We start from the raw sequence: 11,473 nt of genomic DNA on the forward strand, positions 1-11,473 counted from the left end.
TGTTCCACCGTCTATGGTTATCGTGCACATCTACGGTTTTTGGACTCGATATACGACATTTCTGCCACGTGAGTCGATAGAAAATAAACGATTGACTAATATTCAGTTTGTATTAAAATGGATTTAAGGTGTTTTATGAACAGTTTCTTTAATCCCTAATATAAGCGGCCCTGCATGGCCATGGTGGTTAGGGTGACTCGCAATCTGAGGGTCGCGGGCTCGAATCCCTCGTCCCACCACACATGCTCACCCTTTCAACCGTAGGGGCGTTATAATGCGTTTCTGTCAATCCCACTATTCGTTGGTAAAAGAGTAGCCCAAGAGTTGGCGGTGGCTGGTGGTGACTATCTGCCTTCCATCTAGTCTTACACTGCTAAATTAGGGACGGCTAGCGCAGATAGCCCTCGTGTAGCTTTTCGCGAAATTCAAACTAAACAAACGCTAATGTCTCGAAGATGATGTTGACATAATAACAAGATAATTAAGGATAAAATTAACCCTTCTATAGTCAAACACCTTACAGTAGACAAGATTCTATTTTAATTTATGATATTCTTATAATCAGTTTATTGCTGAAACTATCTGATAAAAATGGATATTTCTTATGTATGTATTGTTTGGTTACTAAATAAATGAAAAATGTTAAAAATATTTTCATGGCGATTATATTTATATCTTACTTGAAGCGTTTATTTTCTTTTACGTAGGTGGCAGTGTTAAAATAAGTTTTTATGTGCTATATCAACTGCAGTTTTCTGTGAGTTTATTCATACTGAAGTAATGTTAAATACATTTACGAAGTACGTACATCTTCAGAATTGTTTGCCAAGTTTTATTTTAAGGATCTGAGTAATCGTGTGCTCTTGGTTCGTTGTAAACTCTAACTACCACTTACAACGCCCACAGATTATCAAGGGCCTGCAGTACAACCAATCAGTAGACTGGTGGTCTTTTGGTGTATTGCTGTATGAAATGTTAATAGGACAATCGCCCTTCAACGGAACCGACGAGGACGAACTTTTCTGGTCTGTGTGTAACGAAGAAGCCTACTACCCGAGGTTCCTCAGCAAGGAAGCAAAACAAATAATAACACTGGTAGAGACTTTTAGTTTTTATTCTCAGAGATAACATGATCTGGTGTTTAGGGATCTCAACTCGCACTCTGCGAATAGCGAGGTCGAATCCCGTTACCGAATATTTCTCACCCTTTCAGCTATGTGTTTATGTGGGGGGGGGGGGGGTATAATGTTACTGTCAATCCCACTTTCTATTGGTAAAAGAGTAGCTCAAGAATTGCTGGTGGTTGATGTTGACTGGCTGTTTTCCCTTTAGTGAATTACTTCTAAGTTAGGAACGGCTAGCGCAGATAGCCCTCTAGTAGCTTTGCGCGAAATTAGAAAAACAAACAAACTTTCTCAGACCTCTTATTTGTTCAGGATTTTCTTTGTTCTTAATAATAAATATAATCCTGATCATTTGATTTTCTGCAAATTAAAACGCATATTGTTTCTCTTGCTGGAGCTTAAAACACGTTTATATTACGTGTAAATAGCACAATAGAAATACATTCAACATAGTCAGGCTAGCTTACATTGTCTATTTTAACAAAGATCTGATTTTTCACGTTTCTATACTCCTGCGGTGAAAAAATATCATTAACCCCAATGAAACAATTTTTAAGCCAAATGCGCAAAAACTTTTGAAATCAATCCCATCATGCTTTGCAAAAGTAAATCACGAGATTAACAAAATGCCATAATTTCTGATATTAAAGATTAGAAATACGCATTGTTTTATGCCAACATAATTCAGCATAATCTTCCATGAAGAACTAGTAACTTTCAAAGTAAAAAACCAGGGACAGTGTATTCAGAGGAGGGCAAAGGGGACATTTGCCCCCTAGCGGTCAATAAGAGTCACCCAGATTTTAGTCCAAATCACAAAAGACATGCAAGTCGTTATCCAGTGTAAAACATTGGACAATGCAGCTGTATATTCCCGCCTGTGCCTGCTAAGTTATTTATGATAATTAAAATATTAACGCTTCATCCATGGGCCCTAACCCCCACCCCCAACAATGAGATTTATATTCTCACTCTCGGATATTTCGCCCGGTATGGCTTGGTGGTTAGGGCGCTCGACTCGCAATCTGAGGGTTCCAGGTTCGAATCCCCCGTCAGCGTACGTGCTCGCCCTTTAAGATGTGGGAACGTTATAATATGACGGTCAATCCCACTACCAGTAGCCCAAGAGTTGGCGGTGGGTGGTGTTGACTAGATGCCTTCCCTCTAGTCTTTTACTGCTATATTAGGGACGGCTAGCACAAGTAGCCCTCGAGTAGCTTTGCCCGAAATCCAAATAAAACCAAACTCGGATATTTCTTAACTGGTGCGTGGTAACAAAAAAGTTTAGGCTTTGAAACCAATTCATATTAAAATATCGTAAGTTTCAGTTTAAATTATTTAATTTAGTTATTTTTAATACATACATTTAAGCCTAAATGTTATTTTATTTGTTCAAATATTTTTGTTTCTAATTTGAAGATAAAAAAATCAATATCCAGTAAAAAAGACGTTTGTCATATAACGCTGAAACTGAGAAACATCAATGTTTATGTGGTAGTAATCACAGAATTTTTTTAATTATTGAAGGAATAATTATTCCGAATAATTTTCTGTTTTCAAAGCTATTTGCTGAAAAATGTTTCCAGTCGTATAATATTTCATCATAGTTACTACCCTAATATATGAATATTGTTTTTGTTTCTTTAAACTTTCCCTTGATTTATTGTTATAGCAATTATAGCAGAGATTTTTGCTTACCAGTACTGATATGAAAAAAATACATTTTCCTTCTAATTAGTTGCTAGAAAAGGACCCTAATAAGCGATTAGGAATGCCTAAATGCTCAGCTGGGAGTATCACGTACCAGCCGTTTTTCAACTCTGTTGACTGGGAGAGGACTGAACGTAAACTCGTGGCGCCACCTTTCAAGCCGAATGTGGTTTGTATAGTTGTAAATATAACACAACACACACGAAAGCAATAAGAGTGAAGGATAGTTATTCTAAAAAATGACATTATGTCTCTAGTTTGGTTTCTTCTTCATTGTTACTTATGATTGTTTCAAATATATCGGAATATGTATTACCAAAACATGAGTTTTTTTTTAACTTTAAGTAATCAAAACAATTGCCTAACTAATGTGTTACTAATAGAAATAAATAATATATGATAAGCAGTATTAAAATTACCCTAATACTTCAGTAAGAAATGTTATATTTACTCGCCTTTTCGCTTTATACGTTTGTTGGAAGTGCTCTATACAAATTCTCAAGTTTCTTGATAATTTGTAAAGAGCACTATCGAAAAGCTGTAAATCGAAACGTTGAGTAAATATAATCTTTTTTTCCTCCTGTTTATTAGTCAAAAGAATGTTATCTAAATAATCTTTACATTAAAGAATGTTATCTAAATAATCTTTACATTAAAGAATGTTATCTAAATAATCTCTACATTAAAGAATGTTATTTTAACAATCTTATCTAAATAATCTCTACATTAAAGAATGTTATTTTAACAATCTTATCTAAATAATCTACATTAAATAATGTTACTTGAACAATATTGTATAAGTCATCTCTACATTAAATAATGTTACTTGAACAATATTGTATAAATCATCTCTACATTAAAGAATGCTATTTTAATAATATTGTATAAATCATTTCTACATTAAAGAATGTTATTTTAACTCTTAGGAACCTAAGAAACTGAATTTACCTTGTCTAACACGTTAAAGATAGTGTTACGTCTCCGTTTGTTAATTGATTTTCCGTAACTTCGTTCCGACGAAACTTTAGCGACACAAATCCTTACTTAATAAAACTGGTTTATTCTTTCCGAATACAACTTTACGATACACTTATTTTCAACAATCGCTCTATAACAAACGCTATATCAACGAACGTCAGCAATACTTCTGACTGCAGTTCAATTACTCACATTACATTACCGTCACGTTGTCACCCTCTTTTATATACCAGGCTACCCTATATCTAGTAAATGCTAGAGCATTCGCCAAAGTACAGGATAGTTCTAGAAAGTAGAGGGCGTGAGAATAGTCACGTAATCTCGATGACGCAACAATAGTATAGTTTAGGAATTTCATTGATTTCTTGCTTTGTATACATTACCATCTATTTGTTTTCTTTCTTATAGTCAGGACCAAGTGACGCTAGCAATTTCGATAGTAATTTTACTATGGAGAAAGCAGTCTTGACTCCGATAGATTCCCAGTTTCTTGCTTCTATGGATCAACAACAGTTTAAGGGATTCAGCTACACCAACCCCGACATGACGGATTAGCCGTTTTTTTCTATAGCCACGAAATATAGGAAAAGAAAAATAACGTTTTTCGTTCGTTTTTTTTTTTTTTTCCGGCAACGTACCAAGTACTACCTAATTTTTGTATAGTTTTTATAAAAAGAAAATCGACATTATGATATCATTAAATACAGTTGTTAGAACGTTGCTGTATTCACAAGTTCTCTTCATGATATTTTATTTTAGAATTTTGACGATTCTCGAAAAAAAGTTATTAACAGGGACAGAACAAAAAGAAATATTTAAGAATTATATATTTTTATTTAGTGGCCTTATAAACGCTCTGCCTTCCGAATTAAAAACAAACTGTTTTAACTTGTTTTGTCGGCAGTTTATTTAGCTTATCCATCGCGAGTTAAATGACTTAAACGGGAAGTAATAAAGTTGGTAATTTTTATTTTGTCAAGTCAACGAAAGAGAAAATTCTTAAAAAATAAGGTTGGTTTTAACTTGTTACGACGAGGCGATGACAGCTGCAATTATCACATAAGTTTGATTTTATTTTGGTTTTGTTTCTTTCTACAAACATATGCTTTGTCTGAATATGTAATTGCGGGTTTTAGAGTAACTGATACTACTGCCGAACACAACGGTCTGTTTTAATTGAAATTACCTGCTCTTTAAAGCACCGGTTTCGCAGCTTTCACTACTTTTCACCGTATTTCTTTTTGGCCTTGTACAGCGCATCAATGTAAAGGCGAAAAGAAGTAAAGTGAAAAAAGTAGAGCTGAAGAGTAGTGAAAGCTACGAAACCGGTGCTTTAAAGAGCAGGTAATTTTAATTTAATAGTTGTAAAAGTTAAAGAATAAAACTAATTGTTTTATGAAATATAATATCGAAAGGAAACGAAATGTGATATTATTATTAATATGTATAATAAATGCATATGACAAAAAGTGCAACTAATGTTTTCTGGCGGTTTAATTTTGTTTTATTTTATTCGTTTGTTTATGTGGTAGCACTTTTAATACTGATTTTTATCATGGAAATGTTAACCCTAGAACTAAGGACAACCAGTAGTAACCACTAGTAGTATTTCCTTACCAATGTTATGATTACTTATTGATTGATTTGGTTTTGGTCATTCTTGTTTGAATTGTCTTGAAACGTGTTATTTTAAGAGAAATGAATACTTCATCACTGAAGAAAAATGTATGTTGTATAGATTTTTTAAAGGTATTTCAGATTAGCATATAGACACATTTCTCATATTTTTTATAGCTTGAAATTTTGATTCTTTAGGCTAGGGGGTGGTATGTATGCCCCTTACAACAGAGAGTTTTTTCCCGCTTTAAAAAACAAGCAAACCTTTTTTATGGAACGTATAATATCGATCATCTTATCTTGAAGCTTTTGAAACTTTTTAAATTCAAGTCTAGTCCCAGTAATTTGTATTAATGTTTTTGTACATAATAGTAATTTTTAGTTATTTAATTGTTTTTGTTTCCTTGTTTATCTTCTACTATTGTTGGAAAACGTTATCTCCAAAAACCAATAGTTTAATGTAAAATATGAATTTAAGCATTTTATCTGTTTCATCTCTTTGACATTTAGATTAGATTATCTGGATTTAAGTTTAAGTTGAAATACTACAAAATGATCTTATACGGTATGTAAATTATTACCATTGAATTGAAACATATAATCTCAATATTTTAAAGTTTTTTTTTCTTCTTAATTACTAAAAAAGAAAAAAAAGAAAGATAAAGGTTCCTTGGAAAGCTGGAGAGTTTATAATCTGGAGTTCGATTCCAAAACACGCATTGTGCAGCTTTGAACAAAAAATAATTTTCAGTTTTCCGATATAAACAGATATAGTATGTTGAAATCATTTTAAAAAGGAAATAGATAAAAAAAAACAAAAAAACTTGGAAATCTGTTTTTATCTAATATACCTCTTTTTTCTAACTTTATAGTGATGTCGTTGTGGTTTTTATTCTAATACTGCTCGTTTAATTCGAGACAAGTGATCATGAATTAGGATTAGTAATGACGATAATACAACAACAACTGGTTAAGAGTACAGTACTTCTTAAATTCATTATAATGTTATTTTTCTACAGCGTCTGTCTCGTGCCAATAACATTCTAATTCATCATTTCTATAATTGAATAATACTTGTATGACGTTTTGCATTCAAGTTCATTTCGCGTGTGCCGTTTTAATTTTATCTTGCAGTTTATTTGATTTAGATAATTTATGTAAATCAAATTTGACATAGTTTACTTCACCGGTACTTAGGTAACAAAATAGAGAGAGAAAACTTTTATAAAATAACTTTTAGAAGTGTTTCTAAAATAAGGAAACGTTCCCCCCCCCCTACCATTTTGTAACACCACGTCACGCACTAAATATGTATACATTATTGTTAGTATGTATAAAAGAAAGATACCCGTTGTTGTTGTTTTTTGTACAATTTAACTGCTTGCTAATTTTACTTGTATACATTTCTATACCTGAAGCACATTCATTTTTAAAGACATCATTTTATAGAGATACGTACATTTTAATATAGGATTGAATCATAATCTATCGTGGTTCTTTTTGTAACGGTACAAAAACTCTATTAACTGCTATCATGAATGTTTTCTCTATTTCAGTTATGATGTTTTTGTAATAAAGACTAGTGAAATGTTCATATGAATTCGTTTTGTTTATCTTTGTAAATGTTGCGTACATTTCCATAGTACTTCATACTTTCTTGCTTGTGTAAACTAGTCTTCAGTCGATTTAATAAAAAGCTATAAATAGTTAGGTCTTAGTTCTTCTTATTCTTTTCAGTTTATAAATACGTCATTTAAATATAATTTTCAAAAAAAGATACATGATTTTTTTCAATTATTCTATGTCCTTAAATGGCACATATGTAAGTCTGCGGACTTATAACGCTAGAAACCTGATTTCGATACCCGTGATGAGCACAACAGAGATAGCCCATTATGTAGCTTTGCGCTTAATTATAAACAAAAATTGTTCAAAGTGAAAAAACGCATTCTCATAAAGGGCATCTTCAACCCTATTTTCGTCCACTGAAATATTTTTATCTTGTTTTGTTTTTTTTGGCCATATGGTTAGGGTGCTCGACTCGCAATCTGAGGGTCGCAGGTTCGAATTCATGTCCCATCAAACATGCTCGTCCTTTCAGCCGTGGGGGCATTATAATGTGACGGTCAATCCCACTATTCGTTGGTAAAAGAGTAGCCCAAGAGTTGGCGGTGGGTGGTGATGACTAACTGACTTCCCTCTAGTCTTACACTGTTAAATTAGGGACGGCTTTGCGCGAAATTCAAAACAAACAATCAAACAAATCTTTTTTTTTTGTAAGGTTTGTACAAAGCTACACGAGGGATGTCTGCGTAAACCCTCCCTACATTTGAACTGGTAAGGTAAAGGGTAGCCAGCTTTTGTTTGGTTAAGCACAAAGCTACACAATAGGCTATTTTTGCTCTGCCGAATTTTAGCGTTATAAGCACTAGAATTTGTTTCTGAGCTAATGTAGGGCGTTAAGATAGCTAGTAAACACCACTCGTCGCCAATTGTTAGACTACTCTCGTTAAGCTGAATATTAAAACTTGAACGTTATTATTAAAACACAACAACGGCCCCTAAAGGTGAAGCGCATTTTAAACTTTTTTTTGTAAAGCTGTAATGGGACTCGAACCTCATCTAAATAGTCATGCTCGTTAAGTATTGCGCTGCTCTTGGCCTCAATTAAAATATAACAATCTGTATCATTGGCATCCAAGTCTTTTCAATTATTACTGATGAATAAGGTGGTTACTCTTTTTTTTTTTGGTATTTAATTTACTTGTATCCATAACATTAGATACTGACAAATCTAGTCATTAGCTTTCATTACAATTTTAACATGATTCTTCCATTCTCCAGTTATATATTTGTTTGTTTTTAATTATGCACAAAGCTACACAAACCGACTATATTTATTATATTCGCATAAACATATTCACATACTTTTTACAAGTTTTAGATAACAAGTTTAAAGGAAAAAACCCATTGAGAAGTTTTTCTTTTATGTAACTTTGCTCTTTTTAAAGGGAAAATAGACGATCATTAATTTAAGACATTGTACGGTTAGAAATAATTTATCAAATAATGGCTGGAGACGGCTCGAAACGTTGTACATTTGCTGTCATGTTAAACTTATATTAAAGTTTTTCTTCATTACCCATTTAACAAGGATTTGTCATCATCAGGTGTTTACTTCACGATCTATTTGTTTTAGAGCGACATTGAGATATCTAGAGTGTTTACTTTGCAATATGTTTGTTTTAGAGCCACAATGAGATATCTACTGTGTCTACTTTAAACTATATTTGTTTTAGAGCCAAATTGAGATATCTACTGTGTATATTTTACGATATATTTGTTTTAGAGCCACATTGAGATATCTACTAAGTCTACTTCACGACCTATTTGTTTTAGAGCAAAATTGAGATATCTGCTGTGTCTACTTTACGATCTCTGTGTTTAGAGCCACATTGAGATATCTACAGTGTCTACTTTGTGAATTATGTATTTTAGAGCCACCTTCAGATATCTACTGTGTATATTTTACGATATATTTGTTTTAGAGCCACATTGAGATATGTACTAAGTCTACTTCACGATCTCTTTGTTTTAGAGCGAAATTGAGATATCTACTCAGTCTACTTTTGATCTATTTGTTTTAGAGCCACATTGAGATATATTCTGTGTCTACTTTACGATCTATTTGTTTTAGAGCAACATTGAAATATCTACTGTGTCTACTTTACAATCAATTTTTATAGAGCGACATTGAGATGTCTACAGTGTCTACTTTACAATATATTTTTAGAGCCACATATATATATATATATATCTACTGTGTCTACTTTTAGATCTAATTGTTTTAGAGCCACATTGAGATATCTACTGAGTATACTTTTAGATCTAATTGTTTTAGAGCCACATTGAGATATCTACTGAGTATACTTTACGATCTATTTGTTTTACAGCCACATTGAGATATCTGCTGTTTGTTATTTACGATCTATTTCTTTTAGAACCACAATGAGATATCTACCGTGTGTACTTTACGTTATATTTCTTTCAGGGCCTTATTGAAATATCTGCTGTGTCTTCTTTACGATCTGTTTGTTTAGCAACATTGAGATATCTACTGTGTCTACTTTAAGATCTATTTGTTTTACATCCACATTGAGATATCTAGTGTGTATATTTTACGATATATTTGTTTTACAGCCACATTGAGATGTCTACTGTGTCTAATTTGTGAATAATTTGTTTTAGAGCCACATTGAGATATCTACTAAGTCTACTTCACGATCTATTTGTTTTAGAGTGAAATTGAGATATCTGTGGTGTTTACTTTACGATCTATGTGTTTTAGAGCCACATTGAGATATCTACAGTGTCTACTTTGTGAATTATTTGTTTTAGAGCCTTCTTGCATGTATACTTTGTCTACTTTACGATCTATTTGTTTTAGAGAGACATTGATATATCTACAGTGCCTTCTTTACAATATATTTAGTTTAGAGCCACATTGAGATATCTACTGTGTATATTTAAGATGTACTTGTTTTAGAGCCACATTGAGATATCTACTAAGTCTACTTCACGATCTATTTGTTTTAGAGCGAAATTGAGATATCTGCTGTGTCTACTTTACGAAATATGTGTTTTAGAGACACATTGAGATATCTACAGTGTCTACATTGTGAATTACTTGTTTTAGACCCACCTTCAGATATCAACTGTGTACATTTTACGATATATTTGTTTTAGAGCCACATTGAGATATCTACTGAGTCTACTTCACGATCTATTTGTTTTAGAGCGAAATTGAGGTATCTGCTGTGTCTACTTTATGATCTATGTGTTTTAGAGCCACATTGAGATATCTACAGTGTCTACTTTGTGAATTATTTGTTTTATGCCACCTTCAGATGTCTACTGTGTCGACTTTACGATCTATTTGATTTAGAGCGACATTGATATATCTACAGTGCCTTCTTTACAATATATTTACTTTAGAGCCACATTGAGATATCTACTGTCTATACTTTACGATATATTGGTTTTAGAGCCGCATTGAGATATCTTCTGTATCTACTTTACGATCTATTTGTTTTAGTGCTACATTGAGATATCTGTTGTGTCTACTTTACAATCTATTTGTTTTAAAGCCAATTTGATATATCTACTGTGTCTACTTTAAAATATATTTGTTTTAGACCCACATTGAGATATCTACTGTGTATATTTTACGATATATTTGTTTTAGAGCCACGTTGAGATAGCTACTAAGTCTACTTCACGACCTATTACTTTGGACCGAGATTGAGATATCTACTGTGTCTACTTTTTGATCTATTTGTTTTACAGCCACTTTGAGATATCTACTGTGTCTACTTTACGATTTATTTGTTTTAGAGCCACATTGAAATATCTGCTGTGTCTACTTTACAATATATTTGTTTTACACATTAAGATATCTACTGTGTCTACTTTGTGAATAATCTGTTTTAGAGCCACATTGAGATACCTTCTGTGTCTACTCTACGATCTGTTTGTTTTAGAGCGACATTGAGATATTTACAGTGTCGACTTTACAATATATTTTTAGAGTTACATTGAGATATCTACTGTGTCTATTTTATTATATATTTGTTTTAGAGCCACTTTGAGATATCTACTGGGTATACTTTACGATCTATTTGTTTTAGAGCCACATTGAGATATCTACAGTGTCTACTTTGTGAATTATTTGTTTTAGAACCACAATGAGATATCTACCGTGTGTACTTTACGTTATATTTGTTTCAGTGCCTTATTGACATATCTGCTGTGTCTACTTTACGATCTATTTTTTTAGCCACATTGAGATATATACTGTGTCTACTTTAAGATATATTTGTTTTAGAGCCACATTTAGAATCTACTGTGTATACTTTACGATATGTTTGTTTTAGAGCCACATTCAGATACCTTCTGTGTCTACTCTACGATCTATTTGTTTTAGAGCGACATTGAGATATCTACAGTGTCGACTTTACAATATATTTTTAGAGCCACATTGAGAT

At 32.6% G+C, this 11,473-nt stretch overlaps 1 protein-coding gene across 1 annotated transcript in view; it reads left to right on the forward strand.

Annotated features, from left to right (window-relative positions):
• The window catches only part of LOC106466500 (protein kinase C-like 1), a 23,194-nt gene extending 16,094 nt beyond the window's left edge, over window positions 1-7,100 (forward strand). The window contains exons 7-9 of the mRNA XM_022394526.1: window positions 851-1,095; window positions 2,863-3,003; window positions 4,221-7,100. Coding sequence (XP_022250234.1) covers window positions 851-1,095; window positions 2,863-3,003; window positions 4,221-4,367 — 533 coding nt within the window. The 3' untranslated portion in view covers window positions 4,368-7,100. The remainder of the gene's footprint in view (window positions 1-850; window positions 1,096-2,862; window positions 3,004-4,220) is intronic.
• Window positions 7,101-11,473: the final 4,373 nt, after the last annotated feature.

This window comes from Limulus polyphemus, unplaced genomic scaffold (genome assembly GCF_000517525.1).
Source record: "Limulus polyphemus unplaced genomic scaffold, Limulus_polyphemus-2.1.2 Scaffold2280, whole genome shotgun sequence".
In the NCBI taxonomy this organism is placed as follows: domain Eukaryota; kingdom Metazoa; phylum Arthropoda; class Merostomata; order Xiphosura; family Limulidae; genus Limulus; species Limulus polyphemus.